The 16072-nt window shown below is 46.2% G+C and overlaps 1 protein-coding gene across 1 annotated transcript in view; it reads left to right on the forward strand.

The window, feature by feature from the left end:
• Positions 1–14370, forward strand: part of ADAP1 (ArfGAP with dual PH domains 1) — a 69747-nt gene extending 55377 nt beyond the window's left edge. Inside the window, exons 8-11 of the mRNA XM_083413681.1 lie at positions 3416–3478; positions 5879–5950; positions 7960–8188; positions 9396–14370. Of these exons, the coding sequence (XP_083269807.1) occupies positions 3416–3478; positions 5879–5950; positions 7960–8188; positions 9396–9424 (393 nt within the window). The 3' untranslated portion in view covers positions 9425–14370. The remainder of the gene's footprint in view (positions 1–3415; positions 3479–5878; positions 5951–7959; positions 8189–9395) is intronic.
• The last annotated feature ends 1702 nt before the right edge of the window (positions 14371–16072 follow it).

The raw sequence follows: 16072 nt of genomic DNA on the forward strand, positions 1-16072 counted from the left end.
AATTCAGTCTAAATGCAGGATGGGGAAAAGAGCTCTACTTAAAAGGCTTGCTGAAAGAAAAAGGGTTTCAGTAGGAATTGAAAAGGCAGCAGAGAAGATGTCTGTCACGAGGCAGGGACTCCAAGGGACAGGTCCTCCCTTTAAGATGGTATCTGCAAGAAGCCCTCGGTGCACAGTGAGTGTTTGGGTAAATAAGGGGTGAGATGATTTTCAGGAAGCCTGATCTCAAGCTGTACAGGGTTTTATACACCAAAACCAGCACCTTGAACTGAGGCCAATAGTTAATTAGAATAATTAAAGGTAAAGGTACCCCTGCCCGTATGGGCCAGTCTTGCCAGACTCTAGGGTTGTGCGCTCATCTCACTCTATAGGCTGGGAGCCAGCGCTGTCCGCAGACACTTCCGGGTCACGTGGCCAGCGTGACAAGCTGCATCTGGCGAGCCAGCGCAGCACACGGAACGCCGTTTACCTTCCCGCTGGTAAGCGGACCCTATTTATCTACTTGCACCCGGAGGTGCTTTCGAACTGCTAGGTTGGCAGGCGCTGGGACCGAGCGACGGGAGCGAGCCCCGCCGCGGGGATTCAAACCGTCGACCTTTCGATCGGCAAGTCCTAGGCGCTGAGGCTTTTACCCACAGTGCCACCCGGGTTCCTTGAGGCCAATAGTTAATTAGAATAATTAGAATCATAGAAATAAACACAAATACACATACTTACAAAACAGATGTTAAAGGGTTCCTGTAGACAGACAGACAGACAGACAGAGACACACCCACACCAGAACTGTAAAGTTGGAAGGGACCCCCAGTGACATCTAGTCCAACCCCTTGCAATGCAGTAATCTCAGCTAAATAACTCACAAATTGTTGCTGCAATATGGAGAAGTGAATTTAAGATTGGAAAAACGAGAGACAGAGAGAACTGGAATTGCCAGACCCCTGATTATGTGACATTTATAAAAATGAGCTTTTGAAACTTCTTGCAACATACTTTCAGCCCTCACAAGTTCACTATAGAAGGGTCTCAATCTAAATGTGAGGGTTTCTTTTAAAGCGGCTATTTTTTATGTGCATTCACCTAAAGAGGGATCTTGAGTTCATGTATCAGCTGAAAGAGATTCTGGCAGCAGAAAGGATTGATCGATCATGTCTCTCCTGATTCTTCAGTTTGAATGATGGATTTGTTAATTTTGAGTGAATTGCAATGGATTGGTACATAGCTGAATCTTATGGGTGGTGAATAATGGTGTTTCTGATCATTTGTTTGTTAGCGATAAGTGTTTTGTTGATTAAACCAACTGCAGATTGATGCAATTGCTGCTGAAAGCTGTATCTCCTTTTTCCTGGATTGCTTTGACCTAACCAACTATTAGAGCATTGCCTTGAAATTTACAAAGTTCAGTTTTCAATGCTCAAGTCCCTTATTCAAAGGAACCATGCATTTCAGTGCATGACCTGTTCTTCCTTTAAATCTGACATCCAGTGAAATATACTCGGAGTTGAGAGTGGATTTCATGCTCTTTATTCAGCTCATAGTGGTGAGGAATGGAAGTTCCCCCGAAATGTCTGCTTTATACACATTATTTACACAATAGGCCCCACATGATTGGCTAGTTCCGGGATTCTCCTGTAGGCCAATCAGGTTGCGGATTCACTTCCACCTGGAGTTGGATTGGGTGGCTCCTGTGGACCAATCAGGCTGCTGCATTCTGGATCCTATTGTTCTAGGACCAATCAGACTGCTTCATTCTGAATCCTATTGTTCTAGGACCAATCAGACTGCTGCATTCTGAATCTTATTGTTCTAGGACCAATCAGACTGCTGCATTCTGAATCTTATTGTTCTAGGACCAATCAGACTGCTGCAATTTGGATCCTATTCAGCTCAGTACATAAAATCCAGGCAGGTGGGTGAAGTTAGCTAGAAAGGCCCCCATGGGCCAAAAGGTGAGGCTTCAGTGAAGAGCTGCAGACAAGTTGTTCCCCATTAATACTTTATAAAAACAATAACATCCATTTCCCATATTGAAAATGCTCTTTGTTTCAGTGATTTGTGCTCTCCTTCTTGATTTAAGCGATTGGTGTGCTCCCTTTTGCATTTCAAGAACCCCAGAGCTTCCAGATCTTCACCAGTGTTTCGGCATCTCATTTGCTTGCAAGAGTTTTGCCTGAGAATGCACTCTGTTTAACTATGTCTAGGGGCAATTTGTTCTCTCTTTTGTGCTTTTGGGAATGCACTATAAATGTTCAAGCACTGTCAGGTGCTGGGGGGAACTGTGGTAATGGCTGAAGCCCCCTGATTTTTCCAGTTCTACTCAGAAGTAAGTCCTACTGAGTTCAGCAGAAATGATTCCCAGCTACATGCATACAGCATAGGTGTGGGGAACTTTTTCAGCTTGCGGCTGACATTCCTCTATGGGCACATTCCAGCAGTGTTGGGGCACGAGGCAGAGCAATGGAAGCACCTCTCAGCTTTGCATAAAGGTAAAGGGACCCCTGACCATTAGGTACAGTTGTGGCCGACTCTGGGGTTGTAGCGCTCATCTCGCTTTAATGGCTGAGGGAGCCGGCGTGCAGCTTCCGGGTCATGTGGCCAGCATGACTAAGCCACTTCCGGGTCATGTGGCCAGCATGACTAAGCGAACCAGAGCAGCACACAGAAACGCCGTTTACCTTCCCGGCAGAGCGGTACCTATTTATCTACTTGCACTTTGATGTGCTTTGGAACTGCTAGGTTGGCAGGAGCAGGGACCCAGCAACGGGAGCTCACCCTGTCGCAGGGCTTCGAACCGCTGACCTTCTGATTGGCAAGTCCTAGGCTCTGTGGTTTAACCCACAGCACCACCTGCGTCCCTTCAGCTTTGCATATTAGGTGGAGAGAGGGTTGTGTCAAAACCTCTGGCTTTTTGCAGCCTAATATTAGGCTGCAAAAAGCCAGAGGTTTTGACACAGCCCTCTATCCGCCCAGGCAAGCAAGAGGCATTGCCATAGTTCAAGGAGGCATTCCAAAAGGGCTGGAGGAGGGGGCGGAGCTGGGCTTGGAAGGGGTGTGGCCTGGGAGAGTGTGGAGCCGAGGGCCAGAGAGAAAGGACTGCAGGGCCACATTGGATCCCTGGGCTCTGAGGATTCTCACCTGCAGGGTTGCAGCCTATATCTTGGGGGGGATCAAACCCTCGACTAGCGCAGCACAACGGATGGGAAGACCATGTGGGAAATTGTGTGCCAGCTGTCGAACTGTGTCGTGTCTGCGAATCCTCATCTGACTTCTGTTTTCCCCCAGAAGCTCTGGCTAAAATGGTCAAACAAATCTATACTGAGTCCATTAACACCCACGTTTTTCCTCATGCATTATTATTTTTTTTACCCACTATCTACTACCTGCAGTATCACTGTCCCTTATTTCTCACCAACTCTAGCTGGTGCCAAAGCTTTCTAGGAACTACTTGAAGGAAGGATACATGGAAAAGACTGGGCCAAAGGTAGGGGAAATGTTTTGTTTTCTGTCTATGCTAAAAGGAAGAATATTCTTATTTGTGCTGTTTAGAAACTTTGGGGTTGGGTTTAAGTGTTTTGTCAATGTTCTGCCTCACATTACCTACCAACCATGATGCTTCTATTTTATATTTATTTATTATTGCAATTACATCCCACTTGTCCTCTTGAGAAGCTCAAGGAAGCCTGCATATCTTTCCTCCTCTCCATTTTATCCTCACAACAACCCTGTGAGGGACAGTGGCTGTTTCAGGATCACCCAGAGAGCTTTCTGGCTGAGGAGTTGAGACGTGGTCTCCCAGGTCCTAGTCGGACACTCGCAAGACCACACTGTGTATCTTGTGCATCATTGCTCTGTGCTCAAACCCTATATATAGCCATGTTTTCCACAGTGCACCGTCTACTACGCGCTATGTTGTAAACTGGAAATAGACAGCTTAAAAATCCGCATCGTGTTTGCATTTTATGGCTGGAAGCCACAGCATCACATCAGATCTAAAATGAAGCGGCCGTCACATCCAAAGATAAATAAATCTTTGGGGTATTTCTCCATGAGCTAGAAAGCTGACATATACCAGTATACTTCGTAGTACAAGCAAATTCCGGAGGCCATGATGTGAAACCCCAAAATGGCTATGATATTTTTACACTAGCTAGACAGCTGAAACCTCATAATAGTTCGCCCCATAATAGCAGGCCAAAGCAGCAGCTGTTTGGGGCTGACTGACTCAAGTAGCTCTGGATGGGGTCAGTCATAAACAGTGCCTTAAACTGGCCTAGATTTGGGGTGTGTTTGGGGGCCTGAAACACCGAACCCAAAAAAGCTTTACACTCCAAATTCTGCTTAAAGAAAAGCTGAATTATGGAACACAGCCACCATTGGTCAAATGGAGCTGTTTTGCATACAATCTTTTATTTTTGTATTATTTATTACATTTATATACCATCTTTTGTCCTCCAAGGCACTCCAAGTGGCTTTGCTTCCTGCAAAGAATTATGGGTGCTGTATAACAGACTTTGTGCCGGGAAGGCAAGTCACTATGCCGCTTGCACTCACATCATAAACCTAGCAGTCTAGGCCCCTAATGATCAAATGGCCCGCTATCGGCAGTATCTCCATCCCCTGCGAGAGTATCCTTGGCATGACAGAACAACTCCTCGTTCCCCAGGGAATAATTTAAAGGGATAATTTCCCTCAGAGTGACGCCATCTTTTCTGGAGACCCTCCTTCTCTGTGACAGCAGGGAGCTGTCACCATGGAGTGGGACGCAGATATCGTGTCCCTAAAGGCTTTGTCCACCAACGTCTCAGCCTCTTTCATGTTCTCCAGGTCAGCCATCTTGGGCTCAAGGGAACAAACTCATTCCCTGGAGCGTAGGAGCTCATTGTGCCAGCCACACACCCATGACGTCTGCCTTACTGGCAGACACATGTGACATTCTATGCAACACACAAGACAGCCCTGCATATCTGTGTTTATAGTTTATTTGAAAGCTTGGGATTTGTTCAGTCACTAAGGTGAGTGGCAAAGCAGACTTCCTTAGTCTCCATGCCTTGCTGTCCAACTCCTTCAACTCACATTGGACCATGACGTTCTGTCACTGGAGCCAAGAGGCCTCACACAGCCCCTCTCAACTGACATATCAACATTATGAAAGGCCCAGAAGCTCAAAGGCTGTATTTGGGTTAATTTTTGTTAATTTTCAAACTTGTATATTCTGCATAGCTAGGGAGTGCCCTGAGTAAGTAAGAAATCACTATCTTATTTTTGAGAGGCGCCATTTTCCTCTTCCAAACTGGTGGGTACTAAGCTCTCCAAGTTTGGATCCCAAGCTGGGATGAAGAGTCTGAGCTTCAGAAAGGTGCACTTATCATGTGTATACCTTGAACCTGGCGATTATCTCCAGACGCCACATCCTAGGCAGTATCTTGGGTCATCTGTTCCTAAATCTAGCCTCGAAGGCAAGCATACCAGCCTTGCTCACTATTCACACTTCACCATCTCTATCCTAATTAAGAAGACGTGCAGAGAGATTAATTATTTTCTTGTTGCCGTGAGCCAATAGCGTTTTAATCAAGCTGTCTCTGTGGCTAACCAATTCATTAGCTGCAAATTAAATAAATCTAGGCTTTTCACCATACTTTAATTGACACTGTCCCTTTGTAGGGGGGAAGAAAGTTGTTCAAGCATCGGTAGCGTTGTTGGAAACAATTGTCATATCTACATTTTGGCATTGCATTTCAACATGCTCTATTCACACCCGAAGAAATAAATTAATGGCCCGTAGCTGCCCTCCTAAGCAAACTGATTGGAAATAAGTCCCACCGAACTCCATGTAATACAAATGTTTTCCCCCACTGTTTATTTCCTCTTTCCTGCTCTTTAGCAAACTGAAGGCTTCAAGAAGCGGTGGTTCACCATGGATGACAGAAGACTAATGTACTTCAAAGATCCCCTGGTAAGGCCCATGTTTGCTAATGATCTCAGGCTGGTCCAGGGACGGGCAACCGCAGAACTTCATGGCAGGATTTCAAAACATTCCACTTTCCCAAAGGATTTTTATCTTTGCTTTTAATGATAACAATTCTATGCATATTTGTTTCCAAACAGATTTGCTTTCAATGGTGGCCGTTTTATATATATTTGTATTTTTTTTTTATCAAGTGGCTTATAAATGTTCCAAATGAGCGGGGGGGGGGGGATTAATTAGGGCCAGCAAAAACTAGAGATAAGGGTGGATTCTGTTCAGTTCACATTTTCTGTTCAGTTCATATTTTTAAGTCAGTCAACCCGATTTGCACCTCCTTAGTTAATACACAGATCAGAACACGAGTATCCTTTGAATTTCACTGTTCTCTGAATTTTGTGATCCAGTTTGTTTGTTTGTTTGTTTGTTCGTTCATTCATTCATTCATTTTTGTCCCACTGGTCCCAGAAATAGGATTGGACAGACTTATGAATGAACATGTGCAAAACTGTTATGGAATGGAATGAAACTAAATTCATCTATCCAGTTTTGAGGAACTGCAAGTGGGCGGAAATTGTGGTTTGCTCATGTCCCGCTTATGGGCTTCCTATGGGCATCTGGTTGTCCACTGTGAGAACAGAACAAATCTATTCTGCCTTGGTGAAACCACACCTGGAGTCCTGTGTCCAGTTCTGAGCACCACAATTTAAGAAGGATATTGACAAGCTGAAACGTGTGCAGAGGAGGGGGGACTGAAGGACCTGGGCCAAAGGCCAAGATGATCAAGGGCCTGGAAACCAAGCCTTTTGAGGAATGGTTGAGGGAGTTGGGTGTGATAAGCCCAGTAAAGAGGAGACTGAGAGGAGATAGGATAGCCATCTTCAAATATCTCAAGGGCTGTCACGTGGAAGATGGAGAAAGCTTGCTTTCTGCTGCTCCACATGGTAGGACCTGAATCAATGGATTCAAATGACAAGAAAGATTATTCCAACTCAACATTCAAAAGAACTTCCTGATAGAATCATAGAATTGGAAGGGACCCTGAGGATCATCTAGTCCAGCCCCCTGCAATGCAGCTGTCCCATAGGGGGATCAAACCTGTGACCTTGGTGTTATCAGCACCATACTCTAACCAACTGAGCTATCCATGCGAGGTGATGGGAAGAGCTCTTTGATAGTCTCAGGTTGTGGACTCTCCTTCCTTGGAGGTTTTTAAGCAGAGTTTGGATGACCACCTGTCAGATTTTCTTTAGCTGCGATTCCTGCATTGCATGAGGTTGGACTAGATGACCCTTGGGATCCCTTCTAACTCCACAGTTCCATGATTCTAAGATGATGGACAAGACGGGCCACTGGACTGATCCAGCAGGGGTCCTCTTATGTTCTTGCCCTTTCACAGTTAGGACACAATTTTATTAGCCTCAAGTTGGAGATGCGCAGACTGATTGAGATGAATGGGGGAGATAAAGAAACTGAGAACAGATGGGCAGTGGAATAAATTACTGTCTGAAGCTGCAACATCTCCCTGCAGTTTTTGTGTGGAGTTGTTTCTGTCAAGGATGCTGGGATCAGTTGGGATGCTGGAAAAAATGGGAGAGACTTCCTGTTCATTTTGAAATGACTTCCTTGAAAGGTTGGGTTTTTGTTTTTGTTTTTTGTACACAGCTTGGAAGCCTCTGTTGAGAAAGGATGGTAGAATTGTAGTTTCCAGTTGCCTGAAATAAACCTTAACCCCTACCCCCACCTAAAACCAACTTGCTGCAGAAATCTTTGAAGCCAAGAAGGCAGGGACATTACGTCAGCTGATCTGCGATAATTCTGTTTGTTATCTCATGCAATGCCTTCATCATAGGAGATATATAGCAACAGTGCTTTGTCATAAGCCCCGAAGCCATTTTGAACAGGGACAACAGTGTCAGGCCTTTGGAATCTAGGGGACATGGATGAATTTTTGGAAGATCCTTGATCTTCTGAGATCCTATGCTATGTTGCCCGCACAGGATGCCTTCGCCAGGGGGGAAGTCTTTATTGGAAGCAAAGAAAACAGCTACAAGGTCTTGGAAGGGCTCCCGCCGTCCATACAGGGAAACCACTGGCAACATGGAATCACCATCGTGACTCCAGACAGGAAGTTCCTTTTTGCCTGCGAGACGGAAAGCGACCAGCTGGAGTGGATCGCAGCTTTCCAGAAAGTGATCAGTAGGCCAATGCTGCCGCAGGAATATGCAGGTGAGGTGAGGGGTGGGACGTGACTGGCAATGGTGGCGGGTCATCATGGCTCGGTGGCACAGCTTGTGTTTTGAAGATTCGGTTCCCAGCACCTGCTGCAGAAAGGAAGACCTAAGCCCTGCAAGGGAGGAAAAAATGGGTTTCCTCATTCGCCATTTAGAAGGCAAGAAGGTGGAGAGATGGAGGAAGCTCTCTTAGACCACATTCACACCGTTTAAAGCACTATCATACCACAGGCATGGCTCACCCTAAAGATTTATGGGAGCTGTAGTTTGTTAAGGGTGCTGAGAGTTGTTAGGAGGCCCCTATGACACTCCCAGGGCCACAATTCCCAGAATTCCCTAGGAAAAGGGACTGACTGTTAAACCACTCTGGGAATTGAAGCTCTGGGAGCAGAAGACTGGTCTCTGAAACAACTCTTAGCACCCTTAGCAAACTACAATTACCGGGATCTTTGGGGGGAACTCATGACTGTTTCAAGTGGCATGGTCCTGCCTTAAATGTGCAGCAGAGATGGGATTTTCGAATGTATGCCCAGGAATTAAATCAGTTGACTGACTTTTCATCAATCAAGCTATTAATGAATTGATTCACTCTGCAAAGGGAATAATAAAAAAAAAAGTATACAGTACTTCCTTTGTTCTTAGCATATACATCATATTTTAAAAGATGTACTTTGTACTGTACTTTTTGGAGAGTAATTCCTGTGTGGTTTTTACTCTGCCTGCTGGTCTGGTTTTTTTATTTTTTAAGTTAACCCTCTTTGTTAAGTTTCTATGGAATATATCTATATCTATCTATTTATTTATCTATCTATCATCTATCTATCTATCTATCTATCTATCTATCTAATCTATCTATATGATGTTCCCTCCAAAACTATTATGTACCTGCCATCTGTGGTTTGTATTAGTAGTTTTGTAATGAATCAAAAGCATTTAAATCAATCAACTAACTGGCTGAACTTTAAGACACTGGGTTGCATCCTGTTTTGTACACAGAGCAGACCTACTGGAATTAAAAGACACAGCTAACTTGCTTTCATTAAGTCCAATAGGTCTACTGTGAGGAGAACTTACATTGGATGCAACCTGATGGTTGTATTTGCACTTAATGGTCAGGCATGGTTTAGCCACTAACCACTTAAGATTGCAGCTGTCCTTTACATGTCAGTGTTTTAATGCTGTTGTTTCCCCCCTCCTCACAGTGGAAGCCCATTTCAAGCATAAACCATAGTAGTATCATGCTGGACAGAACCAAGGAAGGAGAATCTGTTTACAACCCAATAACATTGTTTGTTCCTTGCAATGTGAGCAACGACAACATATTCAGCGAATCACGTCGGACTAGCAAGGTGGGAGGTGCTATAACAGGGGCCTCTGGGCCGGCGACAACAGTGTTGTGGGGCCAAAGCAGACACTTTTTTTTAATACATATGAAAAGTTGCATTTCCTAAGCTGGAGGTGATGATGCGTTTCTTAACATCTCAGGCTGTCTGAAGCACTTCCCTTGGGGACATTGTCCTTGAACATGTAACATTTGGCAAGAGGCTCACCGCAGGAGATTTGGGGAAATACCCACACAGTCCACTCCCTCCTTAAGCAGCAATGTTGCCCAAACACTTTCTTAAAGGGTCTAAACATCTCCATCGACCAAGGATGTCTTTTTCAAAGGATGAGAGCCGTTTGCTTGACATAAACTGAGAAAACACCCAGGAAAGGGTTTCATTCGTTATGCTTAAACCCACTAGGAAGAATCATCACGAAGCCCAGAAGCACTGTGCATGATGCTGACATTTCAGCAAAAGACAACCGTCGGCTGGTCACCGCATCCTGCGAAGCGTCACTTCATACAACTGTTTGACGAAACGTTTATGCGCATTGGTCTGTGGTTCACCTATCGCCTTGTGATGCTATAGGTCTAAGCAGCAGGTCCACCTCTGCTGGACGAGATGGCTTTGGTCATGGCGTGTGGCAGCGGCGGCTCGAGACGGGGAAGGCAGAGGAAGTGGTGCTCCCCCACCAGTGTGCTTGTCATGAGAGGGTGAAGCGCTGGCAGTGAGGTCACCACCAATCTGAAGCTCTTTTAATAGTGAGCACACCACCACTCAGATGCCACTGCCTCTGTCCCTCCTCACTCTCTGAGCAACCACTGGTGTTTAGGCATTGGGACCTGTTCAGAGAGCATTCGAATGGAAGATGGTTATTCCAAGCCATGCAGCCCGGTGTGGTTCTGGGCTGAGGTAGGCAACTTTGTGGCTGAGTTAAAAAGTCCCTTCCCTAATTTCACCCCCCACCCAATATGCAAAGAGGGGGCAGTGTTTACCTGTCGTGGCAATTATGCTTGCAGCGCCAAGTGTCTTTTTCTTTGCTCTTTTTGACCTACTGGGCTTCAGCGCGATGACCGAAAATCTAGTCCCTGTTCTGATGACGATTCCATTTGTTGACATGATCTTGTGATGAAGCCATTTTGGAGTGAGGGCGATGGCTCCTGACCTCACTCTTGATGGACTCCCGGGAGTGCAACTGATAATGCTGGCACCATCACCAGAAAAGTGGTGAAAGCCGTGGAAAAGGTAGAGAAAGCCTTTCATATATGAAACTTTTCACACACTCCTCCTCAGCTCCAACAAAACAGGTCCACCAGAGAGGCTCTTTAGAATCTGTTTTGATACCTCTCTGAGGTTATTGATGTAGGCCAAAAAATGTGGCTACCTATATTTAATTTTTACTTGGGAAGCCACAGATTGAGCAGGCCCAGCCTGAAGTGTGCTAATCAGACCTATCTTTCCTTTCTGAGCCCAGAGTGTGTTGTGACTTTCTTCTGATTTTCATTAACAAAGGGAGCCATTTCTTGTAAAAATTAACAGGAAAAACTTCTTCCACATAAGCTCATTGTTAACATCATGGGATTCTCAGCTGCCCTCTTGCTACCGAACTGAAATATATTCAGTCCTTTGGAAGTGTGCCCACATACACACTTTATTCCCGAAAATGGTTGAATGGCTTTGTGTGACTGGTGTGGTTTTGAGATAAAAATTTGTATGTGGGAAACTGGGCACAAATCGGCAAGTAAGGCTGCAATCCTGTGCGCTGCTTGGGAATGGGAGTATCTCAGTGGGCAGAACACCTGTTGTGCATGCAGAAGGTCTCAGGTTCAATCCCCACATCTCCAATTAGGGCTGGAAAAACTCTTACCTGAAACTCTGGAGAGCCATTGCTGGTCAGTGAAGCCAATACTGAGTGAGGTACCTTTGGTCTGACTTGGTATAAGCCAGCTTCCTATCAGTGCAGTGGAATTTTCAGGGATTGGCCTGCATCACCCATGGTTTCAACGAGGGTTAAGCACATGCTTAAATCTCTCCCACTGGATTCCATAGGTCTTGAAACTGGCTGGGCCGTACCTATGCATTGGTATGGCCAGGTGGGTATTGCACTTGTCCTCTTCATGGAAGAGAATGGGGAAACCTTGAGTGCACGAGTGTGCGCACAGGGCTCTCTGGACAAGGGTGACTTTCAACGTTCCTTCTGTGCTGCTAAATTGTAACATGAGAAGTGACCTTAACCAAAAAAAAGCACACTGCTCTGAGAAAACGGTGGGGGAATCGAGCCCCGAAACGTCCTGAAGGATGGGGAATCTGCCTGTGATGTTAATAACAGATGGACACTTTGACGAAACAAAGGGTCTTCATATGGCCAATCTGAGACCATTCCAGGCTAAGCAAAAGCCCTTGCAGAAAGTTTCATGGCACACCATAATCCTGCAACCTTGGCATTATCAGGAGGTGGACTCAAGTCCCTGAAACTCATGCCACAATAAGATGTGGCACAAAGCAAATATCTTTGCTGATTTTGCTGCAACTGACTCCTCCCCCTGCAACTACTCCTCCCCCTGTAAATTGATCTGGCTCTAATTATGTGCCGCTTGTCACATAACCAGAGTCCTCTGGTAGGGATGTCTGTCTTATAGCCCAAATCCTCCACCCAACCCTCCCCAACACAAGTTCAATAGGCCCAGCTGATCATTGCAATATGGATGAATGAATTCAGAATGAACAACACATGAGCTTCCAGAGACAGACTTGCCTTGCTGGATCAGGGTGAAAGTGTGCGACTTGCTCAAGAGTGCATCTCTGCAATCTTGTCCCGGGCCAGCCCTACTATTTGACAAAGTGGGCAGCAAAAGCTGGGAGGACACAGCTGGGTGGGTCTCAAGCACCCCACAAACTAGCCTGCTGCCTTCAGGTATGGTGGAGGAAGCTCTCTTTGCTGCCAGTGTTGAATTAACATTCACTTGCCAATCAGTTCAGTTTCTGTACGTGAATAGCGGGGCGGGAACACACCACTGCATCCTTTGTCTCGGGCAGCAAAACGTCTTGGTCCAGCACTGATCTACCCATCCCTGCACTGAAGATTGTCCCAGTCTTGTCCTGGGTTTGTATCCTTTTCACGCTGATGAGCAGAATGGAGCTGGTCCTCAGGGCATTACTTGTTTTGGGCCCAGACTCTGCAATGCCACTGCCTCATTCAGGGAAAGCCAGAAAAATCCCACAGGGTGTCCATTGAAACGAGCAGCACGTGGGCAAGAGCAATGGACAGAACATCCCTGTTGGTTTCCACCCAGGGTTGACTTAATAGCAGCTTGCTGGCGGCTGAGTGGGAGGTGTGGAAGTGAAATGGTTCTGTACCCAAGAGATTCCTCTAGAAGACTGAAAGGGCCATTTCCCAGGCTCAGCACGCAGCTTCTTTGGGTAGCTGCTGGTGGTCCCACTGTCCCAACCAAAAGCATTGCTGGTGCCTGTTCTGGCTACCACCCACTGCCTTCGGGGAACAAAAAAAAGCAGCTGGGGTTGGGAACTGCTGTGTTCATTTTGCACAATGTTCTGCAGTGATGCTACATCAGGGGCATTGTGGGAAATTGCAACAGCGACATCGGGACCTTGGCGTCTTCTGCAGGTGCCCCTATCAGGTGCACACTCGCAAGAGCCCTCTGACACAGAAAGGGGGCACTCTGGAGGGCTTTCTGCTAAGCCCAACCCCCTGCAACCCAAAGCGGGCCCTATAAGCCTCCCCGCTTCTCAACAAAACAACCCCAGTTTACACAACAGTGGTAATATTTATTGTTCCAATTAAACCCCCAACAAACCACTATGCACTGTACAGGTGGAATGCATCGGAAACAAGTCAGGAAGCAAAGTCCATATAGATTTGGTGAAAGACCCATTAGCTGCAACGGTTGTCCTGCAGAGGTTGTTGGACTACGGCTCCCATCATGCCTTATCATTCGCCAGGGTGGCTAGGACTGATGGGACGAAGAGTCCAACAATATCTGGAGGCACTGTGCTGGCTATTCCTGACCGAGGGCATGAGATCGTAGATCTTTTTTACCCCTCCTCTGGTTCGCCAGAAGCGGCTTGGTCATGCTAGCCACATGACCCAGAAGCTGTCTGCGGACAAACGCCGGCTCCCTTGGCCAGTAAAGCAAGATGAGCGCCGCAACCCCAGAGTCGTTCACGACTGGACTTAATTGCCAGGGCTCCCTTTACCTTCACCTTTAAGTGGCTGTTGCAGAAGTTCATAGATTTTGCTGCTGCCAGATAATCACCCCCAACTAACAAACCTTCGCTGGGACTCTTGAAGTTAGCAAACAAGTTACAATATGGTAAATATTTCTGCCTTACGCTATTATAAGACACACGCCCCCTCTTATGGTTCTAGCCGTGTTTACCTTTCTGTTATAGTAATACTGACAGATTTAGCCAGCCTTCATGCTTTGCCAACATCTGCTTGCTCTATCACTTGGTTGGCGCTTCGTCCCCCCCCCCCCCCCCGCTGAATTATATTAATTCTCGCTCCCCCACAGGCTCAACAATAATCTCCAATTTCTCAAATTATGCAAGAGAGAGCACACCCACAGCACACAGCAGTATCAGTGCCACACACAATACAGCCTTGGTTTCCCCCTGAAATGATTGCTCAACCTCAGTAAAAGGGAGAAGGGGTGAAGCTGGTATGTTTCAAGTCTCAGAACAGAATGCATTTCTTTCTTAAGTCAGTGTTTGTAAGATAAATGCCCTCTTATCCATTGCATACATGTGTTAAGTCGCTGGTTATAAAAAAAATTTGGTACTAAATGTCATCCATGCCAATAAATTATTATTCTGTCTGATCAATGGAGACAAATGTCTGGTTAAATTTGTGGAGCAAATAAATTGGTGGCGCAGCCAACATGATAAAGAGTTTTCAAAATATCCGGTATCAAAAGCAGTTTTAAAAGTGAAGACGGCATTAGTGCATCTCAGTAAGTTTTACTTATAGCACACAAGAGCAATAAATGCTTGCCCACAAAGGAGCCCAACTCATGCAGAGACGTGACGGCAAACCTCATCTGACCAGGTTATTCTGCACCCGGAGAGACTGGATGATGCCTGATACAGAGACATGTGGCAGCAGAATCGCCTGCCTTGCAGCAGAGGTTGATATACTGCAAATCCAGAGCAGTATATCATGCAGAGGTACACCAGGCAGCCTCCTCAAAAGTAGGCAGCCTCCCTGAAATAGGATGATCCAGTGATGTGAGGGGGAGAGATGCAGCAGAGTGACATTGGCCCATCTCCTCCCTCATGGAGGTTGATTAAAAGGCAGTGAAGCCATAGCCACAGAGATGTACGTACATCAGGCAGGCTCTATAGTTCAGCTGTTTGGTGCTTAACTATTCTTCATAGAACACTAGGCCTCCCGAGGTTGGAAATTCCCAGTACAGAAGATCAGTATGTCGAGGCGAAGGGCTCTCTGAAGAGACAATGCAGGCATGCCGTTAGCTATACAAAACAAGTTGCACCGGGTTTTCCACCTTTGCCAGGTGACGCTTTCATACCTTTCAGAGGTGCTCCTGTAATAACAGCTGGCTCCAAACCAGCCAGGAGGGGCTCTACACCTGTGGAAGCAGGCTCCCCTGCATCTTATAAGGTACAGTTGGTAGTAATACAAGAAGGAGCTTTCTTCCAGGGCAGCACCTCATACATGGAACTCACTGCCCCAAGATCTTAAATTAGCTTACTTATGTGCTAGGGGCGCGGGTGGCGCTGTGGGTTAAACCACAGAGCCTAGGACTTGCTGATCAGAAGGTCGCGGTTCAAATCCCCGCAACAGGGTGAGCTCCTGTTGCTCGGTCCCTGCTCCTGCCAACCTAGCAGTTCGAAAGCACGTCAAGTGCAAGTAGATAAATAGGTACCGCTCCGGCGGGAAGGTAAACGGCGTTTCCGTGCGCTGCTCTGGTTCGCCAGAAGCAACTTAGTCATGCTGGCCACATGACCCGGAAGCTGTACGCCGGCTCCCTCGGCCAATAAAACAAGATGAGCACCGCAACCCCAGAGTCGGTCACGACTGGACCTTTACCTTTTTTACTTATGTGCTATCAGTGGCTGAAGAGTTTTTCCAGCAAATCATTGAGATTCTGGTGCCGTTTAACAGTGCTATCCTTCTTGGTGTATATTCAGCCAACTATTCACTTTCAGAGGGACTCACTCTAAGTGTGAATAGGACTGGTCTTAAATATTCCATGTTTGTTCTGCCTCTGGGGGTTCCTTTAGTTGCCTTTAAGGCTGGTTCTGTGCTTGTTTTCTTCTCCTTTTAATATTACATGTGAATTGCCTAGCAGTACTGTATTGTGAAGGGTATATGCGAAGGGTTGAGCTTTGGAAGGCAGGATACAATTACCGAGATAAATAAATAAGCATCTGCAGCCGAATCTGGAGCTTCGTGTGCTGGAATACACTGGACAGATGAGAAGAAGTACTTATTTATACAGCACATAGTTAAGACTACGGAATTCGCTCCCATAAAATGCAGCAGTGGCCACCAAATTGGATGCCTTTAAAACAGG

The sequence above is a fragment of the Podarcis tiliguerta genome (genome assembly GCF_965153285.1).
Source record: "Podarcis tiliguerta genome assembly, chromosome: 14".
Lineage (NCBI taxonomy): Eukaryota > Metazoa > Chordata > Lepidosauria > Squamata > Lacertidae > Podarcis > Podarcis tiliguerta.